Consider the following 23,696-nt stretch of genomic DNA (forward strand, 5'->3'; position numbering starts at 1 on the left):
TCTCTGAGTGTGAACTTCTCTGTCTGTAAAATGGAAAAGAAAAATAGCTCCCTCTGAAGCACTAAAACATTATCTAGAATTTTGTCAATTAAAAGATAAAATAAATGTTTATCCTGCTTTTCCTGTATGAATAGTATTTCAAAGAAGTCAGAGGGCCCAAATTGATGAGGAAAAAAATTTAAATATTTTTTAAAACCCAAGGAATAAACATAGAAGTAATGATAGAATCAGAAAACCAGCATTTTGCACCCAAAGAGTCAAATTGCTTTAGCTAAAGATTAGCAGTGGGTAAAAATCTCCTGAAAAGTCCACTAGGAACTTTACAATGGCAGACAAAGGCAATTTTTGTTTGCATCACCAGAAGTGATATAATCAGACATGGTAGCCTACAGATAGGATGCAGTATGAAGCACACAGCCTACCTTTGAAGAATTCTTGCCCAAAATATTAAACTTCAGACCAATCAAGTCTCTAAAGCTAACTTATATACAGGAAATGTGAAGGATGAAATTAAATTAAATTACACTTAACATTTAAATACACTATAAAGAAGCAGACAGAACTAGAATGTGAAAATTTTATAGGACAACTGAGAGAGAAAAAACTGGAAGGAGATTGGTCTTAGATTAAGAGATTTAGAGACAAAACGATCAATGTGATGTGTGAACCACATTAGATCCAGAATCAAGTAAACCCACCACAGAATGATGTTTGCCTAGATTATATACTGGGTGTTGGAAGGTATCAAAGAATTATAATTTTCTTGGATGTGATAATGATACTGTGATTATATAAGAAAATATTTATATTGCAAAGAATATGAATTATGTAGGGAGTAAAAAACATGATCTTTAGAATTTGCTTCAAAAATATTTAATAAAACCAAAGGAGAAAAAAGAGGAAGATTAAAGGAGTGGAAAAAATGATGAAAAATAAAGAAAAAAGAAACAGGTCTTTGAATGGATAGAGAGATTAAGGCTGGATGATTTCAGAAAAGCATCTAGCTCAATGCCTGATCCACAGCAGTCAATCAGTAAACACTAGCTTCCTTTTCCTTCTTCAAGGTACACCCCTGTTCTGGACTGTGAATTGTGAAAACTCTGAATATCCCCCTAGACTGGCATATTCCTATTTTCCAAAAATACCCAGATATTTTAACAACACCCCTCTTCCATGATCTTTTCTACATAATTCACTGTTTTCTAATGAAGCAAGAACATGATATATTTCATTATTCTCCTTACCATAAAGAAACAACCAGGGCTAAAATGATATTTAGGCAGTATAATAAACTCTTCACACCCAAGGAAATAAATAACATTTGTGTTCCTAATGATTTCAACCTTGAGGGCCTACAGCAGGTAGATATTTGGAATTTTGCTGAAAAGCAAAGTTAGACAGATTGCATTTCAAAGAAATATATTTATTCAGATGATTGTTTATTACCAAGTTATTTTATTTGTGGTATACATTGTATATTCAAAACAACTAGTTTTAATTTTATCATGTAGTTTTCTCAATGTGCCTATGTATAACTTATACCTTTTATAATTTCAAATATCCACATCATACAAATCAAATTGCCTCCTTAAAGAAGATAAAATTTATAACTACTTCAAGGTCAAGTCTGTGGGAAACCCAGTCTCCTCAGCCTTTAGGTAAGTGGTGGTATTATTCCAAGCAAGAGTTCTGTGCACCTTTGCTGAAAATCCACTGATGATTGTAGCTCTCTAAGCTGTTCATCCCACCTCCCCCTGCAGCAGAATCAGATGTTTCCAAGCAGGGACTCCAGAACTAATCCCCACTTCATATCTATGCTCTCATCCCACTGGAATTCATTTCTTCCCCTTAGAAGTTCATGTGATATCTTAGAGTTCTTATTAATTTTTATCAATAGCAACCCATCTAATCTGTTTATATTACATAGTTAATTGTGAGATTTTGCTTCCAGTTCTAAGTTCCACACTCCCTGAAGAAAATAGCTATAATTTCTCACTAACCATTTGTTAAACCAAATAAACTGCCTTTGATTCCAGAGCAGACAGAAATGAGAGTAAAAGGTCATTATGGTAATGAACGAGAACTGAGTACACATATCCTAGTTAGAAACTATGACACCAACTTTCCACCATTGTGTTCCCATTGATGTGCTGCTCAGTGGTCTGATCTACAGCAGTCAAAGCTACTTGTACTGGGATACTGGAGCCACTTGGTCTTGTCAGACAGAGGATACTTTTGAATCTCTTGTTCAGAAGGAATACAATGCCAACAGATAGTCTAGAACTAGGCAAAACAAAACTGCAGCTTCCTAAATTGCTTGGTATTAAAAGACTGATTTTATGAGTTTCTCTTCCATTTTTAACAAGTTTTTCCCACCACTTAGTAGTTCTAATCTTTCCATTTTCTCTGGTTGTATTTTGAAATGGCTGATTTGATGACAATACTCTCCCCCCATATGTATGCCTTCATGATTGGTTGGCCTTACAGACTGAAAAAAAAAAGATTTTTGAACATTTCCATACATGTATATTTAGCACTTTTAATTCTAACTTTAAAGACTAAAAGTCAGTTATATTCCTCTTTGCAAAGAAGAATCAATGCAATGAGATATTTCTCAATCCAATGAGAAGTGTAAGCCTCATATTCTTAATATGAATGTCTTCTAAGTCTATGACAGATATAAGTGGCTGAAATATGCAATCGTAAAAAAAAAGGACATGAAGACAATAGTTAAGAATTTGCTTAATTAAATGTACCTGCCTGTCATACTTCAGCAGCCCACATTTCATATTGATAGTGGTATTTAATGCTATTCTTTTTCCTTCTGCTTTTGTTTCTTTCAATAGCACTTTAGTCCTACTGGTATAAAGAGACTTGAAATTTAACTGTTAAACAGAATTGCAATTCAGCAGCTCAAGGAACATAACTTATAAGCTTAGTCTTCGCTTAGTCTTTGAACATTCTTGATACCAGCCAAAATGCACAACTTTGAAAGAAACCTCAAGTCTGTCACTCGCTTTCTCTAGGAATAAATCTCTTTCCTCTGATCTGATGCACGAATATGTGGTTTGTCATTATTATTCTTAAACAGAACTCCAGTGATCCTCGAAAAAAGTATCAAATCTTCATAAGCACATAAGAGTATTTTCCAACCTCTTGCACCTCAGACTCAAATCAAGTAGAGGGAAAAAAAAAAGCACAAAATCTAAAAATTAAACTGGGTGCTAGACTTGAAATCTTATAAGCATCCTCTGGTTTTAGTATAGCTCTCTTAATATAGCCAAGTTTTTTGTTTAGTTGATTTTTTTATTTATGTATTTTTTAATGAGAAGGGGGGAAATTCTCTTTCAGAAGTGATAAAAAATCTCTCAGATGGTGAAACAGATAGCCCTAAAAAGTTTTTGCCTAAATCCATACACATACCTAAAATAAAACTGGCCGATTAATCTTGCTATAGTAGTTTAAAAAGAGTGGCATTTGAAAATACAGTATAGCAGTGATGCTACACTGTCTAATTAAGTGCAGACTAGGAAAAATTATTCTTAGTTTAGTGTATGGAAGGGGGGTGGTGAAAATTTCTCTCTTTGCAATTCAAAATTATTTTAAAGATAGAACATTTCTTTTCCAATGTCTTCATTAAACAGAGCTGTTAAGAATTGTCTCCCAACCATCCCCAAAGACTACAAAGCTAACCAGTATTCACCCCATATGCTCGGCTTTGAAGTGTGAAGCTGTGACCATCCCACTAGACTTTTACACCACCATCAAAGCCATCTCATTACGCCCAGTGCTGAGAGTTAAAGAGCGGGGCCGTACCCGCTCCAACACAAACACTGCATTAACAAAGCAACCACAATATTCCTCCCCCACATCGCTAGAACTTGAAGAAATTTTTACCATATGTACACATGCACGAGATACAAAAATTTATTGTGCTAGAACATCACTGAGAAGTACATTAAACATGCTGACTAGAACTGGATGTTATTCTAAAGGACTGGAAAAATATAAAATGCAGCTGATCTTTACGATGAAAGAGCAGAAACATTAGGCTGAAATATGAGATCAAGTGCAATTCCTAAATTGCATTTCGACTGACACATTCTGTTGCCTGTTCTTTCTTGAAGTAGCAGAAAATCACTTAAGGGGGAAGCAGAACTCTATTGCACATCACTGGATGCTACTGTTTACTTTGTCATGAATCATTTCAAAAAGACAAATGAGGTTAGATATAATGATGTACTGATAGCAACATTTATGATTCAAAATGCTTGCATCTCTGAATTGTCCATTTATTATTGGTATGTCCGTAAAAAATAAAATGCAAAGAAAAAATGCATCAACTATTATAGTAATGAGGTCTGGATAAGCACTTGATTGATCTTCATGTTAAAAAATATTTTTAAATGTTTAAACCTACCAATTTCATTCCTTTGTATCTGCTCTAGCAAAAGTCTTGCATTTATGCACAAGAGCTATTCATGTATATTCATTGCTGCATTATTGGTACCAGGAAAAATTGGAAACAATCTGAATGTTCACAATCAAGAAAATAGGTAAATGTGATATATTCATACTATGATAACTATGCAGCAGTTAAAAGGAACGAGCTAGATCTATATGTAATTCTATGGATAGATTTCCAAGATATCTTACTGAATGAAAAATGTATAGTCTGATACCATTTGTAATACAAACATACACAAGCAATTCTATGTTGGATTTACGGGTATATGGTAAGCCCTCCATATTGAAAATATATTCTGTATCTGCAGTTTCAACCAACCATGGATCAAAAACTGCATCTGTATTGAACATACACAAACTTTTCTCCTTGTCATTCCCTAAACAATACAATAACTATTTACATATCATTTGTTTTGTACTTGGTGCTATAAGTAATCTAGAGATAAACTGAAATATATAGGAGGATGGCCATAGGTTATATGCAAATACTATGCCGTGTTATATAACAGAAGAGAGCATATGCAGATTTTGTTATCTACAAGGGGTTCTGGAACCAATCCCCAGTAGATAATGAGGGACAACTGTACATAGATAAGCCAGTAAAAGCCTGGGGAAAATTCTGGATTGAGGGATACTATACTTAACTATAACTTGGCAAGTGCTGATTCAGGAAACTAGGAATGAGAGTGGTGATCAGAGGTGAATTCAAATGAAAAACTAGGAACTATCCTCTGTCTTCATTATAAAGAGAAGAATTATGTGTCCCAACTCCTAACATCCAATATACTTTCATGGAGATATTGATATAGATAAAGGTATTCATAAAAGTAAATGGTATATTAAGACTTTGGAGCATATTTTATATATATATATGTATATATATATATATATATATATATATATATATATACACATATATACATATATATATATACATATATATACACATATATATACATATATATATGTATATATACATATATATACAATATATAGCATATTATATGTATGTGTATATATATGTTTATATATGTATATACATATATATACACACACAGTATTTTTCCAGGAAGCTTATTATTTCTTTATAGGACATAATGCTGATGTTTTTACTACTTTCTGGTATGGTATCATTTATTTAGAGAATGGCATTTTCCTGAATGACTTATTTAATTTATACTGTACTCAGTAACTTATTTTAATTTGTTCTATGGTCTAATTATTTCATGCACAGATTTCATGGCCCCTGCTTTGTTGTGGGAGGATATTCTATTATACTTCTCTGAGTCACAAAAGCATTTCCTATGGGAAACAGAAGCATAACAAGCATTCTGATACTGTGTGGATATTCACAAACACCTCTCCATTTATCTTCTCTGAGATAGATGCTGAATATCATTTTGCAAATAAGAACTGATATGGGATAAGCTATTTGCTACAAAACTCAGAATTTTAAAGCTGAAAGCACTCTGGACACCTCCTGCTCAAGTGGTTTTTAACATCTTGACTTGTAATCTCTTTTCTCAAAATGAACCTTATTTGGAATATTGATACATAAAACAGACAGGGATCCCCCCCCCACCAGTCTTTATGGTGAAAGGGAATAGCTTGGGCCCCAACTGTTCAGCACTCCTCTCCATAGGCCATACAGGATCACTGAAAATAATGATAGACAGAGTACCACAGAGGTCTTAAATATAGTCATTTCTTATAACCATTCTCATAGGATCTTATCATTCTCCCTTTTATAGATACAAAAAAATAAAAAAGACTGTAAAAGAGACTAAAAAAAATTCCTAAAAAGCCAGTTGACAAATAAAGGATTTGAACTCATGTTGTTCACTCCCTAAATTCTTATTTTACCTTCTTACCATTTGGCTTTCCTGTCTAGATACTCAACATGATATCATTGGTTAATTCAGGATGATCAGAAATTTACAGGCAGGTATCCATTTATATATAAGGGGTGGATGGGAATGGTATCAGGCCTGTCACTTCCTAATATTGCTTTCCCCATTAATAATCTCTTGCTTTCTTTGGGGGATTATAGAAAAGCCACCTCAAAGAATAGTTCAGGCAGAACATGGCAGAGCCTTGGGGATGACCAGAACCCCCTCTGATGGAAAACTGTATGCATTCAGCTTGGCATGACTGCAAGCATCTTGAGTGGCAACGACCATGAATGTCCCAGAGCAACTCTAGTTAGTGTTTTCCTGCACAATTTCTCTGCTCACTATAAATTGACAAAACTATTAGAGTGGTAGGTAGAACTTGACAATCAGACCCTGGCACCAGGAAGGTGCCTGACTCTTTGATATCAGCTTAAAATAAACCAGGCTTGGGCGAAGACATGGAAGAGAGCATCCACAGATTTTGGTATCCACCAAGAGGTTCTGGAACCAATCCCCAGTAGATAATGAGGGACAACTGTACACAGATAAGCAAGTAAAAGCATGGGGAAATTCTTGTTTGAAGGATACTATATACTATAACTTGGCAGGGGCCTATTCAGGAAACTAGGGATGAGATGGTGATCAGAGGTAAATTTTAACCTTACTTACAATACTTAAAATGTTTTAAAAGAATTTAGAAAATTTCTATGCAATTCTAATAAATATACGGTTGTGACTATTCTTTGTTCCGCTGCTGTCTTAATGGAAAACTAACCAATATACATGCCCCTCCTTCTAACACAAATTGTGGGAATCCACTTGTATTTGCTGCTGCTCAGGACCACACTGTGTTAGTAAGTCCCCCAATAAATGTACTCTGTGCAATCCTAGCTGTGTCTTCCTTGGGTTTAACAGCACCCTGGGGCCAGGTAGTTCTGGAACAAAAACATAGCAGTAATGTATAAACAGCCCTCAACCTAAAACCTACTGCCTATAGCAAAGAGTTAATTTGACTTTTCCACTCATTCTGCGCTCCCCCAAATAGCAGGCACATGGCTCACATGAGTTTGTTTGTTTTCCTTGTGTGTGCTTGGCTCCTAATCATCTTCCTGGCCAATGCCACTGGCTATAGACAATAATCACCATCTCTCAGTATTCTCAAACCCAGCTCTACCTCAAGAGTCAAGTCCCGCCCTCTCCCTTCTAGTGGCTCCTCTCCTCTCCACTAATTTTTAGGCAATGCCTATTTCTATGTATTCCACTCTGACCTTTTTTAACATCCTTTGAGAGAAAAATCTTACCCAGAGTTGATGTTTACTTCTACAAGGAGACAGTTCAGCTTGTTTTGCTCTCTGTTACAAGTTGAACTGTTTCCCCCCAAATTCATATGTTGAAGTCCCATCCTCTAGAATCTCAGAATGTGACCTGATTTGGGGATAGGGTAATTGCAGATGTATTTAATTAAGATGAGATCATGCTGGAGTAGGTTGGGCCCCTAACCCAATATGACTGGTGTCCTCATAAAAACGAGAAATCTGGACACAGATAATATACAGGAAGAATGCCATGTGAACATGAAGCAAGTCATGTACAAGCCAAGATGGAACAGAACCTTCCTCAGCCCTCAGAAGGAACCAATACTTCTTACACCCTGATCTCAGACTCCCAGACTCCAGAACTATGAGACAATAAATTTCTATGAAGTCCCCTAGTCTGGGATACTTTGTTACCCCAGTCCTAGTAACTTAAAACACTAGCCTTTCTCCCTCCCAATTTTCATCCCCTGCTGGGGAGTCTGAGAGAGAAACTGGGTATGTATGGGCCTGCCTCCAAAGCTCCTGCGTTAATGCAGGAATGCTCAGAGGTGAAATGATTGGACTGCGAGAGCTGTAACCTAATCAATCCATCTTAATTTGAATGGCAGTTTCAAATTCAGGAAAAGACAAGTGAACTATTTATTATGACCTCTTCTCAAGCCCCACTCCAGAACTCTAATCTCCCTGGGGGCAGCAAGTGAGAGACTTCCCTCTTTCTCTGTTGTCTAATTCTGTTGCCATGATATAAAACTTAAACCCTGCTTTCCCAAGGCCTCTGTTTTTGACTGTCGGAAATTCAAACATGATCACTGATTGCTACTTCCTCATTCTCATTAAGCAGACAACTCAAGTGGTAATGCATATGCTATGGAGGAAAGACAAGCATAAGTAATATCTTGAGATATTGTCTTACTATATATTTGATTAGGTAAAACTAGAGGTGGATTATTTACTATATGTAATTTTAATAGTCACATAATAAATGATAAAACATTTAATGATTCTAAAGTTATTATATATCATAAAATTATAACATTTGCTGCTGTCATTATGATTATCACATTCTTGAGTCTTTTGAAAAGCATACCCTTACTCCACCAATAGAGACCAGGTTGATGGGTAGATGGTTGCATAAGGGTGTGGAGGACTTGGGTTTATGTTCTTCATCTTCTAGGCCTTCAATACCATTAACATTATGTCATTGTTTCAGAATTTTCTAATGCAAATGGCATTGATGCTGGAAGTCTCTATAAATTCTAGGAAGGAGAGGTATGAAGGAAAAAGAATTCAGGAAAAAAAGTATCTCCAAGATTAGGGGATCTGGGCTTAAAAAGTTAGCTTGGTATTCAGTTACCTGCTACAGACCTAGTAGGTCCACATTCTCTAACATACCTCAGCAGCTGCATAAAGTATATTTGTGAGTGCTGTATGCACCTATAGAAAACCAGAAGTGTAAGGCCCCTGCATCTTAAGTGCCTCAAGGCTCCTTTGCCAGTAGGTGGTGAATGTTTAATGTCTCCCATAGTGACTTATCATACAATTCTGAGTATTCCACGAGACCCTTTTCCTAGTGAAGTATTTGTCACAAGTTGTGGGGGAAGCTCCCAACTTTTTTATGTGACTTCTGGACTAGATAACAATTACAAGAAGTGTACAGTTCATCAACAAATATTTCTTGCATTCCATCAATTACAAGAAGTGTATAGTTCATCCACAAAGATTTCTTGCATTCCATCTCTTCATCCCAATGAGGAGATTCTTATAGGACATTTATTCTTGTCACTATTTTAATCAAACTTATTCAGTAAGTATGAAGAATGAGATAGGAAATGAAGAAAAGCTAGTCCCATGGTATATTATCACAGCTGGCAGCAACTGGGAGTTGATCCTGCTGAAATGAGCCTCAGAACTCTCCATCTCAAGGATGAAAGAGGAGAGCATTTAGCTACCAGCTCAATCCTGCCATGGGTCAAGGGTTTTTCAATGGAGTGTTAACTTGCTGGTGCTTCAGGTTGCAGCAAAGCCAATATTAGAAAAGACTGTAGCCCTTTCAAGTATAGTTGCATTCATCCAGTATTTTGGTCTGGAACAATTAGGTTAGTTCATTCCAAGTCTCCCATTTAGCCTTTACCTTCCTCATTAGACCTGTTTTACAGTGAAAGATATGATCCTCTTACATTTACTAAGGCTATAGTAATACATATTTGTGAATAATTTGATAACTCTCCTTTATGATTGAGATGTCCTAAAGGAACTGGAAATCAATCTTCATGGTTTAAGTACTTTGCTAAAGCACAATACCTCTTTTTTCAGCTTTTTATATGGTGGCAGTATCCTATCATTCTCAAACTAAATGCTAGGCCCTAAGTATATTTATATCTGTAAAATCTACTATTGTTTTTATACCATGGCAATGAAGTGTGTAGCAGTGTCGATGGTGCTAAAACTATACCAGAATCCAGCACCTAAATTGACTAATCTCAAACAAATTCAATGCTGTTTTATGAGACAATCTCCATAGCAACTGGAGAATCAGAGTAGAAAATTCTTGAAGTGAAAAGTTGCTCCTGATTTGCCAGATCAGCCCATGTTTTGACAATCTGTAATGAGGTAATCAAAGGGTCTCAAGACTACCATACAAGTGTTGACACTCTGTGAATCTGTCATGGCACATGTCCTCTAAGTCATAAAAACACTCAAAAAAATCTACAAGACTGATAATTGTAATCAAATTCATTAATGTTTTATATATTTGAAATGAAATAAAAAATAAAAATCAAACACACAAGAGTTATTTTTTCATTTGTATAACTTTAACTAGCACTTGATCTTTCCCATCTCCTAAATAATAACCTCAATTTATATGGAGGGCAGAAACATCATTTCATTTGATCAATAACATTAATGACATTAAAAACTACTGCCCCATCATTTATAAAACTCATAGCTATGGTTCAGACTTTTTAAGCTGAACATTCTGAGCCTACATAGAAAGTAGGCACATTTTCACTAGGAAATCACAGGGAGAATTTGCCTAAACACCTTTTGCCTAACACCTCTCTTCTAACACTCAAGCTTCCTCATGAAAGTTGGTTTGCAGGCAAAAGGGTCATGTGAGAGAGACACTGGCTCCTGCATGTGGAACAGTGAGTAAAGGAAGCATGGAAGTCCAGAGAAAACCACATGGAGAATTATACCAAACTTAGAGAAGTCCAGAAATACAGACAAAATACCTTCAAAGCTGAGTAAAAGTTAAAGAGTGTTCCTAAACATTTATCAATGATTCCAAATTCATAATTAAAATCACCAAGAATTAAAGAAGTAAAAATTTCAGACAAAGATGGAAGTGTACATCTATATGTTTCTTTCATTTCTACCAAAACCACCAAGAGAAAGATAGTAAAGAGACTTATGTTTAAAGCATTTACTCAAACAGAAAATGAAAGAGGAGGCAATAGCATTGGAAGTTGGAAAGAATAAATGAGTGGTAGATGACTTAGCAGAACTCAGGCAGCAAAAGAGACAGCAGAGAAACAACCTGACTTACATGACGAACACCTGGAAACAGAACTTGTAGGACGAAGTGTGTTTAAGGGCAGTTAGGTCCCACCCAAGCTCCACACAGACAGGCAGCTGCCTTAACTCTTCCCAAAGAGGTGAAACCACAAGGTATCTGGCTGGGAAGTATGGGGGGCACAGTAGAGGCACGTGTGATTCATGAAAAGCAAGGAATTAGGAGACATTTACAAAGCTAAGAACTTTGGGGTCTTCTTTCAGGACACTGGCTGTTCCTCTACATTCTGGACTAAAGACTAGAAGATCCTTCTGTAGGGAATTTCAACAGCCCAGGAGAAAGACCAAAATAACACTTGTATGGGAGTTCCCCAGAGAAACACTGGCTCACCCTACACCTGAAACCCAATATACATACTAAAAGTATACACTTAGTCTTTTGGTGTTCACTCAGAGTACCTTCAAATACTAAGAGGGATCAAAAGACATCTAAGGAAAACAGAAGAAAAACAAGTACATTGGGGTTGGGGGACTACTGACACTACACAAGAAAAAAATGCCCAAATTATCCTTTGTTAATGTATGCATGAGATAAGGCCAGGACATTATATTAACAAACTAAATAGGACATTCAGAGAATAAACAAGTGCTCGTGAAAATTAATATAGAAGAAATGAAAAATTTATTGAAGGCTTGAGAAATAAAGTAAAGAAATACTCCAGAAAGTACAGCAAAAATATAAACAGATATAAAATAAGAGAAAATAAAAGAAATGTCGATTAGTAGAAAAATTCTACTATAAAAAAGGGCTTCCTATCCCCCAAAACCAAGGCTGAACGTTCTCTTTGATACGTGGATGCTAACTCACCATAAAAGGTGCTCGGGTCGGGGGGGGGGGTGAGGTTATGTGCAGAGGGAAGAATAGAAATTTAGTGGATTAGACAAAAGGGAATGAAAGGAAGGGAGAGGGGCTTGGAATAGGAAAGACAGTAGAATGAATCAGACGTAACTTTCCTATGTTCTTATATGAATGTACAACCAGTGTAATTCCACATCATGTACAACCACAAAAATGGGAAATTACAGTCCATGTACATATGATATGTAAAAATACATTCTCCGAGTTGTCGATAACTAAAAAGAACAAATAAAAATTACAAAATAAATATAATAGGGCTTCCAGAAATAACTGAGAAAAGAAATCATCAATGAGATAATTTAAGAAAATTGTCCAGCATTAGAGAACCAGTTTCAAGGATAAAAAGGGTCTGCTAAGTATCTAGCATAATAAATGAAAAATGACCAACACAAAGGTACATCACAGAAATTTCAGAACATGAGGAACAAAATCTCATAAGCTTCGAGACAAATGCTAGGTCACATACAAAGGATCAGGAATCCTAAAGATTTCAGAAGACTCATCAGCAACATGGAAATAAGAACTCACTGACACAATGTCTCCAAAATAAAGTTATTCTAATAAGAATTCTTTACCTAGCCAAACTAACAATAAAGAGTGATGCTAGAATACTGGCATTTCAAACATGCAAGATCTCAGAAGTGTACTTTTGAATACTCACATTTTTTTCTGCAAAAGAAAATAGAAGATATAATCCACGGGGGGGGGGGGGCGGGGAGTGTTAGAAGAGGCATAAACTAAGAAAGAAAAAGAGGGAAAAAAATGTGATTCACACTCAGGAATCAGGGTATCTAACACGGAGAAAGACAAAGGGAGATCCCATAATGACAATATTCTTAAAGCACTGAGGGCAACTGGTCCTAATTAGAACAGGTCAGAGAGTTCTATTTAAGAAGATGAAATTGATAGGACTGTTCTATCTGAATGCATGGAGAAATATATTTATTGACAGAGAATTTGGGGTTGAACCAGTGACAAGTATAGCCATGTACTGCTTGTTGGGGATATATTCTGAGATATGCATCATTAGATGTATTATTTACACAAATCTAAGTGGCATAGCCTAGTAACACAACTATAGGGCACATACATAGCACTGTTTCTGCAGTCTGTCATTGACTGAAACATCATTATACAGTGCATGACTGCATATAAAATACCAAGTAAACAAATCATCAAAATGATAATGATCAACTCCAGCAAAAAGAAAGTTATGCAAAAAGGGTAAAATAATAATAAAAGTATGCACAATTCATTGTGAATAAGGTTTACACTAAATATTAATCCAAATTTTGATATACAAAGAGGAGAGAAGATTAGGAAATGTGTGTGTGTGTGTGTGTGTGTGTGTGGAGGGGAGAGGAGGGGAGAGTTAGAGGAAACTAAATTCTCATCTTCTTCAGTGAGAAGTCAATAGTAAGCCTAAAGCAGAAAAACCAAGAAGTACCAATATAAGTATGATATTAAGACATATGGACTTTAATCTTTTTTTTAAAAGAGAGAGAGAGAGAGAGAGAAAATTTTTTTTAATATTTATTTTTTAGTTTTCGGCATATGCAACATCTTTGTTTGTATGTGGTGCTGAGGATCGAACCTGGGCCGCACGCATGCCAGGCAAGTGCGCCACCGCTTGAGCCACATCCCCAGCCCCAAATCTTCAATAATAAGATAAAGAGTTGAAAATACTTGGCTCTGAGAGAAGGAAACTGAAGTGATGCGGGTAGGGAATAGGGGAGGTACTTAAGAGTTTTTTAAATAAACCCTATAAAATATTTTATTTTTAGCCACATGTATAATTTTGATTTAAAAAAAAAATCAGGAAAGGGAGGGAAGAAAGAAAATAAAGGGAAAGAGAGCAGGAGGAGGGGAAAAATTTTAGAGACATAATAGAGATCAACATTAGATATAACCTAATAGATTGAATTGTGGGTTTTTATATAAAATGAAAGTCAAAGTCCAAAATATTGGGAAAAAATCTATAAGCTTTAAATAAATATAGACCCTCCCTCTATATATGTATATACATACATACAAAATATATAATACATACATTTCATCTGGGTTTTAAACTGTAAATCCATAGCCAAATGACAGCATGCAAGATGTGTATCATGTTATTTAAGTTCCCATTCTTTCACTGTTTGTAAGGGAGGGATGACACCATTATACTACTCCTTTCTTTCCTATCCTCCAACCTCCTATGGGTCTGCTTATTCTCTATTAGCTTAAGCCAGTATCATCCTCCCAAACTGGTCCACCTGCTTCTCTACTCTGCCATTCTCAATCATATTCATCTTCCTATCATGCAGGCAAGATGATCTTTCTAAATTCAAAGTCAATCAGACCATTTCCTTGCTGAAAATACTGCCATAGCTCCCACTGCCTTTAGGACAAGGGTGAACTCTTCAACCTGGCCTCCAAAGCTTCATAACGTGGCTTCTTGAGCCTCATTTCTTAACATTTCCAAGAAGGTCTTTCCCATCCTCCGCTCTCTTTAAGCTCTGGACAGTTACACTGAAGTCTGCACATCTTTGAATTCAGTCTGTTCTCACTTTTGCATTGCTTTTCCCTTTATTCTACAAGTTCTCCAACAAAACATTTTATGCAAAATTATGTGTGTGTTTCTGTTATGCACACACAAAAGCACAAGCATAAAAACTTACAAATAATGTTAATAGAATATATAAGTTCATTTAACCCCAATTTTGGACCTAATTTAAGAAACGCTTTGTTAAGGTATAAGTAGGCTCACAGGAGAATTTCTGCATACAAAGCATATGTGAGGCGCACATATCAATATTAACTGTTTTTCATGTCACCAGAATGTTCTATGCTGTGCTTTGTCCCATAGAAAGTTAACTAAATTATCTGAAAGTTGGTTTCCCTGGAAATGGGTTACTCTAGTGAAAAACATCCCCTCACTGTTCTGAAAACAGCAGGATCCTAGAATGTGAATAGTTCTGCCTCATAAGAATGCCTGAGCATGCAGTTACAGAAAAAAAAAAAAAAAACTTAAAAAAATTTGGATGATATTAGATGAACAGCTGTGTAGAAGGGGGAAAGTAAAAATAAAAACTGCATGTTGGAGCATCAAAATAGTAACCATGTACAGTATATGACTGTTTTTAATCAGATGAAGATTGAAGCTATTACATTTCAAATCAAATGTTATAAATTAGTTCAAGAATGCAGCTGAGCTCTCATTTAATTAGAAATGTCCATGTTTAAATCATGAGGTACAGTAGCTGCCAATGAAGCAAAAGGGCAAGGGAAGGGAGAAATACTGTGTCCAGACCCTCTGGTTCTCCACCGTCTCCTACACACAGCAGAAACATCTGGGGGGAAGGGGGAACTAGTCCTGATGTAAGGAAGAACTTCATGTACTAGCTAATTTGAGAGTTAATGTAATTGCCTATAATTGTTTTGAAGACAATTAAAATCATTATTCTGGTCTGGACAATTCTAAGCTCTTCATTTCTGTGTGAAACATATTTTCTTCCATGCTGAATTTTAACTCTTTCTTGGATCAAAAGTAAAGCAAATTTGGGGCCAAGATTTGCTTGGGAAAATCACTGCTTAGCTGTCAGGTCACATTAAAAAGCAGCACCCCAGTGAGGTTGTCCCTTTGGAAACAAGTCTCCTTTCCTATTTCTGGGATTTGATGTAGCTCAACTGAAGTCCAAATCGACATCCCAAATGTTAGACAATTTACTATTAAATAAAAATGAGACAACATCATAGAGGGATTTTTGAGGTCATACAGAGAAGAATGCAATTATCCTTAGGCGGGCTTTTCCCCAAAGGTTATGAGCCTCTGCATCTCGTAATTAACCACGGTGCAGCGAGACAGTCCAGGCAAAAGGTCTTTCTTTTCTCCCAATTTGCCGAATTCAAAAGCACCTCAAGTGACACAGCTCACATTTTCCAAATTAAACTTGGCCCTAGGGCTGAAATCAAGCACATGACAGATCAGCTCTACAGAAAATCTTAAAGAGAAAGTTGTGCATAGGGGAAAAAGGAGGAGGGGGAATCAGAGGGAAAAGGGGTAATAGTTTACATTTAAGTGGTTTTTCAACCTCACCATTACCCCTGCTCAAGAAAATAGGACACAGATGGGCAAAACAAGCCATCATTCTGTCCTGAGAGTCAAAGAAACTCATTAGAAACGACTATTGTTTCCTCACAATCTATTATGAATTTGTAAGAAACAAAATTATTGATTTTTTTTCTTTGCTACATCCCACAGTGGCTACTGATCCCTAATGTCATGGCATGGAAAGTGGAAGGTTGAGTCCCAAAGACAGTGTGCCACTGCACCCTAACACTTGTTGACACAATTCTTCAGGGCTGACTTTTCCCAGGGAGTTGAGAAGTGATTAGCTTTTCATTGTCACAGACTGTTTGGGTTTGTAAAAACAGTTTCCAACAGGAATAATAACCCAAAACTTTCTCTTACTTCTGGCTACAGCTCCACACTCGTCCACTCCAACACCAGAGAGAGGGTAAATGGGGATCAGGTCCACTGCTCCCAGGCAAGGGTGGACTCCCTCTTGAACCTCCATGTCTATGGCTCGGAAGGCCTCCAAACAGGCAGCCAGAACACAACTGCCTAAAAATATGAAATTGTAAAAAAAAAAAAAAAATCATTAAACTTTCAATTGTTTCTAAAGAAGAAGTTATGATTTTATTGTTCCACTAGCTGTTCTTCTTTTGTAATCTGTACTAAAGGTTTGTTTTCCATCAAAATAAATAACTGAAAAATAAAAGATTCAACATTTCCCCTCACCCCACCTCTCAACCATCAAATAACTTCATATTTCTTCCCAAAAGCTGAAGAATTATGCACTGTTTATTGGTCTTAAACAATTGTTACTTTCTTATAATAGGTAACTTTTATTTTCTTCAATTAATCTGATAAAATTCCTTTTAATTTCCAGAATGATTTTTAAGTAATTATATTAAAATATAGAAAAAAATTCATAAAACTTTAGAAGCATAGTTTTGTTCTTATCTAGTAATTAATTGATTATATCTAATACATATTATAGACACCTGAGAGTTTTGTTATTATTCTGAGTTTCCATTAGCCATACAATATGATCATTTCCACTGAGAAAAAAGAAGATTTTACATCTTATGTTATGATTAACAGTCAAGATAATCAGTTTTATGCTTGCAGGAAGTTAGTGGTCAGCTCTTCAAACTTCAAGAAAACATACTTTTGAAAGAAGACAATCTTCCAAGTTGAAGATAAGTTTATTTGAAAATATTGTGGGTCCTTTACCAGGCAATATTAACATAACATGTGGGCTGGGGATATAGCTCAGTTGGTAGAGTGCTTGTCCTGTATGCACAAGACCCTGGGTTCAATCCCCAGCACCACACACACACACACACACACATACACACACACACACAAAAAGATAACATGAACTTTTGTTCACAATTGTGATTCTTCAAATTCAAAAAGTTGTCCTACCAAACCCTATACCATCCCTATGAGACATGGAGCCCATTTCGTTTTAACCGATGGTTCAACTGAAGATTTCAGGCTACCAACCCAAAACACAACTGCTTAGTATATTTCATTCTATTGGTGTCAACTTGAGTGACATCAGGCTGACTTTAAAACTATTACTACATAGGTTAAACCCTGAATGTATTAACCACAAAAGACAGGTGATCATCTTCAGCAAAAGGATGTTACTAAATCTTAGGCCAAAAGGTCCACTATAATAAAGCAGAAACAGAAAGTTTTCGATATGTACTCAAAGAAAGGATAAAATGAAAATTGGGGGTAGATGCCTCACTGAAAGGAAGGAAGTATTCAAATTTACACAGGAAATCAGTAATTAAGGAAGACACCTGAAGCCTACCCTTCACCAAAAAAGATAAATATGTAAAAACAAATTAAACTCTTACCCAACTTATCAACAGAAGCTGCAATTGTAATAACTGATCTGTTGTAGTCTTGATCAGAAAATATATTGAGCACTGATGCTTCAGGATGTTTCTGCCCTGTAAAGATAATGTCAAAAAAATGCATAATTTTTTTTCTATAATGAATCTTTATACTTACATTCTTCTGATATAATTAAATTTAGTCTGGTGGAAAAAAATCTGGGATGGGAGCTTTGAGACACTGTAAGAATGAAATCATGAGTAGTGATGTCTACTTCTTACAGCATCTTACAGTATAACCAGACAGCTAAGCTCAGACATAAGTGTTTGATGTCTGAGAGACATTTGCTTGGACTTGTTAAATGAATTTGCAGAAGTTTTCTTAACTCATCTAAGAGGGTATTCCCTGTGATCAATGGTAAAATTGTATCATTCTAAATTTTCCCCTTATCAAGCTTATCTTCTAGGCCTTGTCAATATTTCCTTCCAAAATACAGAAACCAAATTGTCTGGTCAGGACGTGAAACATGGAAAAACTAAGACAGGCCAATTAATGCATAGATCAGAGGTCTCTAGTGTGCATACACCTGTCCATTAGAATCTGTTCTGACTCCACCATCTCCTTTCTAGAGGCCACCAACAGCTTTCAGATGTTAATGACTTCCAGCTTTTGGTGGCTTATGACTCACTTGAATGTGTAACCTGGAGGAGAAAGCTGCCATACCCTGGTATGGCAGCCATACATAAATTCAAGTTATTTTTGAAGTTTACAAGCCTGGCCCAGGCTCCTTAAAACTCCCCCTAAAGCCTACAAAAGCAAATTCAAAGTGAAGGACAAAAGTTTTTAGGCAGTAATTAAACCTTTAGCTATGCTATTATACCTTGTCCCCCTGTCTCCTGGCAGCTTAACAACTAATCTTTTCAGAGAAAAGGAAAAAGAAGTTACACCCAGGAACTACAGCTTACAGCAGCCCTACACTATTAATTTTAATAGCATGAGAAGATAAACATATGTCACTTACTTAGAGTCAAACAAGCACCTATAGAGAGCCCTGCCCTGGTGTAGGGTCTAAAATTTATAACTCAGGTTCCTTTACCTAAGACCTTTTTGGGTCATTTAAATGTGCTCACATTGCTTAATGAGAAAAAATAAATAAAGTTTGTATAGTTTTATTCCACTCGCTTAAAAGTAAATGCCTTTAAATTATTTGTAAAACTACAGGTTCACTTTCTTAACTAGTGCTACCTGCCCTGCATTTTTTAAACTACAAAAGGTGAGACAAGAACAAAATCATGCAACCTCCTATTTTATCTAGTTTTTCAACATAATTTAGCTCCTGGAAAAAAAAAAAAGAAATGATTTTTTTTTTCTCATCCTAAATCATCTTCTGAAAGGCTTTTATTCTCAGTTTCATATGATTCAATTGAATCAAATGCTGAAAGAATGAAACACTCTCTCCTGCAATTTCTTAAGCACGCATATAGGGAAAAAATGAGTGCTGGCAGGAGGAGCTGTCAGTATGAATCTCAGCGGAAGTAAATTGTTTGGGATTTGTAATGGAGTATAATAGCTATAATTCCATTTGAGCGGCTGCCACTAATAAGCTGATAAAAACTGTGAGTTGAGACCCAGGCATCCATCAGTGTGTGTCTTCCACAAATGTCTCTTACATTCACTCAATCAGAGACACAGGTAACCCACTCCCATTAGATGTACTGTTTCTGACAATGAAGAGCCTAAGCTGGCTCTTTCCCACAAAGAGCGTGCAAAAAACAGCTGCACAGACTCCAAAGGGGTTTTTAAATCAGCAATTATCAGGAATTTTCAGAGACATTTCCCGCTCCTCAAAGTTGTAAGACAGTAACTTAAATGTGCTCCTAGTTATGGATGGATTGGGGAGAAACACTTCTTTCTCATGAAAACCACATCAAAAATGACAATCATAAATCAAAATGTACTGTTGCAAATGCTTTAGGACTGTGACCCTAATGCTCACCTGTTGCCAAAAGGCTACTGACTTAGTAAAAAAAAGCATTTATATTTAAATAATTGTAAGTTTGTAAGTACCATGGCTTATATGTAAAAGCACAAATAAATGGTATCTAAATCATGTGTCATCACATGAACATTTTATGAAGGGTGAAAAAAAAAAACATAGCAGTATCTCTCATAGTAATATGGTCCTAGGAAGTATGGAGGCTTGTTTCTATGTTTATTTTGAGGTTATTTATTTATTTGTACCAGGGATTGAATCCAGGGGCACTTAACCACTGAACCACATCCCCAGCCCTTTTTTGTATTTTATTTAGAGACAGGGTCTCATTGAGTTGCTTAGAGCCTCACTAGGTTGCTGAGCCTGGCTTTGAACACAAGATTCTCCTGCCTCAGCTTCTCAAACTGCTGGGATTGTAGGCCACCATGTCCAGCAGAGTCTTCTATCACCAAATTTCTGAGTGACCTTATCTGCATCACTTAAAGACAACTGCCTAATAGTTTTTTTCCCAGAGAATGGATTAGAAATAATAATACTGTAAGGCTCTGCTGGCAGGAGTGCTTTGAAGGTGGTTCATCTTTGGCCAGTTTATTTTCTATTTAATCTGCTAAATAAAAATCATAATGTATTACTATGTTATTTTATTAATGATCAAATAAAAGGTCCATGAGAGAAGCATTAAGCTTTTATGTAAATCTGTCCTGAACAATTCACATCTCAGAGAATCATGCAAACATGAAGAGGTACATTCCTGAATGTATGCAGACATTTAAAAAGAATATCTGTGCACATCTGAGTAAGTGATTTATCTCAGTAGCCTGCAGTTGCTTCAGAGGAAGCTGTAACAGCTCAAGACCAAAGGCAGAATTCTAGAAAGAAAGTAGATGTTGAGTACAAAAATGACTGTATCATCGAAACACTGCAATATCCATTTCAACTGTTTGTTGTTCCTACCATTTTTTTCAAGAGCTGCTTTTGCTATGTTCTCAACAATGTATTTTCTTCTGGCTTCTGAAATGTTTAGTAAGCAGACAGCCAAACGGGACCCCAGTCTGGAGGAGGACATGATTTTTCTGGAATATAAAAAAAAATCCTTTATTTCAGTCTCTAGACATCATTCATATTTTCATGTTCATTAACCATAAAAATCACATCTTTTTAGAAACCTGGCAGTCAGAATGTGAACACTTCACTATTTCACATTCCTAGAAAACATTTAAAGGAAAAATTTTCAGAATCCCATGTGCATCATTCATATGAACATGGTCACACAATTATGAACATATGAACATAGTAACAACCCTGAAAATGCCTGGCAAATTAGTCTGGACTCTGTTATATAAAGGAAACTTTCTCATTCAAGTAGGTTATTTCACTTAGGCATGATCTTCCTTAGCTTATCCCTTTTTTCCAGGCCTGTAATATTTAACAAATAGGCAGGATCCTTTTATAAAACTAGAAAAACTAGACTTACTAGGGAAATGCAGAAATGGGGAATGAGGAAGACTAGTATTACTTAATATGACAATTTTTGTAAAAACTGTTCTTGTTGAAAAAAACAAAACGCATATCCACAGGTCAGGCCATGGACATTATACAGTCAAGAGGCCCATTTGGACTCTATGAATGACAACTATTTGATTAACTAAGATCCTCCTTGTTCTTTGACCTCCAAAGTTTCTACATCAGTTTAAAATTTTTTCACAGGACTGTACTTTGAACCAAAAGATGATGCAGATTCTGGTACATGTGCCTCAATAATGCCAAAAATGTGATTGATCTTTTGTTGAAAATGGCTCAATTACCCAAGTTTTAGAGGTTGCATTGATTCTAGTACTCTAAATGGCATTTGTCAACTAATCTTTTCACACTTCAAACAACGACTTTATGATCTAAAGGAATTAAAACACCTCAAAATATAAGAAAACAATTCCTCTTTTCAAGATCTGGTCGTCATAATGTTGGCCTCTCTTAAATATCAAAACTAAAAGTTAATGCAGCCTTCACGAATTCATCTGACAAATTTTTGATGAGGGTCATTTTGTGTCCTGGAAATGTCTCCATGTGACAACACTACAGAGAATGGTGTTCAACCCTGAAACAAAACAAATTTAAAATAAAAGAGCTCTGGTACAAATAATGATCTCTCCACAAATAAATGTGCTGTTTTCTGTTCACTAAGATTGTTGGCCTAATCATCTGAACCTAGAAGGATGCAGCACTTTGAGGTTAGTTGAAGTTTGCAGGCAGATTTTCATATTTTGACCATCAGCTCATCAATGCAAATTCATAAAAATAGGATCATTAGGTTCTTCTAGACATTAATAACATTGTTGTAATCGAGCAGCTCAGACCTCTCCCCTTTCTGTGTAAACAAAAACTTGCTTTACACAAGGGGTGTGGGCGTCTTCTGGTTTTCATTTGTTTTCAGTGTGTTTATGTAGCTTAATTGTCTCATCAGGCACTTTCCCAACATAATTATGCTTTTTAACAAATGGTGTTTATGGCAACCCCTAACAGTGCAAAAGAAAGGATTAGTTTCATCCTCTCATTCCACAGTTTGATTCCCTGTGGACAGCTAAATCACACAAAGATGGTGTTAGGAAAATCTACCTTCACTGCAAAAAGTGAAATGTGCGCCAATACAAGGCGTTCCGACAGTTTCCTCTAAGAAAGTGACCCAAATGCAACCCCTCGCCCCATCCACTTCGTGGTTTGGGATAAGGAGATCCCAGCCCGCCCGCCTCTCAGTCACTCTCTGGCGACTTCCGGTGATAGACCGAAAGCTGTCCCAAGAGGAACTAGCAGGGCAAATCCAAATGAAGCAGTCCTCCACGGATACTCCAAATCCCCGCCTTGGGCACAAGCACCTCCGCACCGGAGGCCGGCGGAGGGCGCCGGAGCGCGATCTCCGGACCAGAGCCCCCGCGAAGACCACGTGTGCGGTCCTGCCTGGCTCCGGAGCGGAGCGTCCCAGGGTCAGGCAGGCCGAAGGGTAACCCTCGTGGCTGAGCGGCCGCCGATAAGGCCCGCGGCCGGCTGCCCGGGTGGGGCTCCGGGGGCCCACAGACACGCTGCCGCTAGGGAGTCCGGAGGGGAACCGACCTGCGCCCGAGGGCAGCGGGGAGCACTGCCGCCGAACCGGAATCGCCGCGCGTGCCCGCCGCGCAGCCTCAGCCGCGGCTCCGCCTCCCCGGCGCCCCGGGGCGCTCCACCCCGCAGCATACCGCCCCGCAGCTCCGCGTCCCTCCCGCCCCGACGCCGCGGAACGCGACTGCCAGGGAACCCGCGCTTCTCGGAATTACACGATTCTGTCTTGCAAGTGGGCGACTGTAAAAGGGCATTAGGATCTAAGGATGAGGTCTTTACCCATTGATCGCACACCAGCAGGGGGCTCTTCGCTGGTTCCCTAAGGAGGAACACACACAACTTCTTTGTGGTACGTTCCCTCCCTCCCGAGACTGACTTCCCCGAGCGCCGGTGACTGAGAACTGATTCCACCCCCGGACAAAAGCAGCACTTGTACGTCCCCATTTAGTCAGTTACAGGGAATGTGAACCACGCTTACGCATTTCTTTTTTTCTTTTTTCTGGGCTAGTCAACCTTGAAAACACATTTCTCTTCCAAAAAAAATCAGGACCTGTTTTGGGTTGTTTTTATTTTTTATTTATTTTTTTAATGTAGCCAGGATTAA

The 23,696-nt window shown here is 37.1% G+C and overlaps 1 protein-coding gene across 3 annotated transcripts in view; it reads right to left on the minus strand.

Moving 5' to 3' along the window:
* Ftcdnl1 (formiminotransferase cyclodeaminase N-terminal like) overlaps positions 1 to 23,488 on the minus strand; it is a 41,580-nt gene extending 18,092 nt beyond the window's left edge. For 2 of the 3 annotated variants that reach the window (XM_046447595.2, XM_046447593.2), the window contains exons 1-4: positions 23,108 to 23,217; positions 20,957 to 21,075; positions 18,030 to 18,125; positions 16,564 to 16,716 (exon numbers count right to left, since the gene is read on the minus strand). In XM_046447595.2, coding sequence (XP_046303551.1) covers positions 16,564 to 16,716; positions 18,030 to 18,125; positions 20,957 to 21,068 — 361 coding nt within the window. In that variant the 5' untranslated portion in view covers positions 21,069 to 21,075; positions 23,108 to 23,217. Of the gene's footprint in view, positions 1 to 16,563; positions 16,717 to 18,029; positions 18,126 to 20,956; positions 21,076 to 23,107; positions 23,218 to 23,371 lie in introns of those variants that run through there. The other variant, XM_046447594.2, reaches the window with a different exon arrangement.
* Positions 23,489 to 23,696: the final 208 nt, after the last annotated feature.

Source organism: Marmota monax, unplaced genomic scaffold, assembly GCF_021218885.2.
Source record: "Marmota monax isolate L192 unplaced genomic scaffold, Marmota_monax_Labrador192_F-V1.1 WCK01_AAM20220418_F8-fsc00007, whole genome shotgun sequence".
NCBI classification, from domain to species: Eukaryota; Metazoa; Chordata; class Mammalia; order Rodentia; family Sciuridae; genus Marmota; species Marmota monax.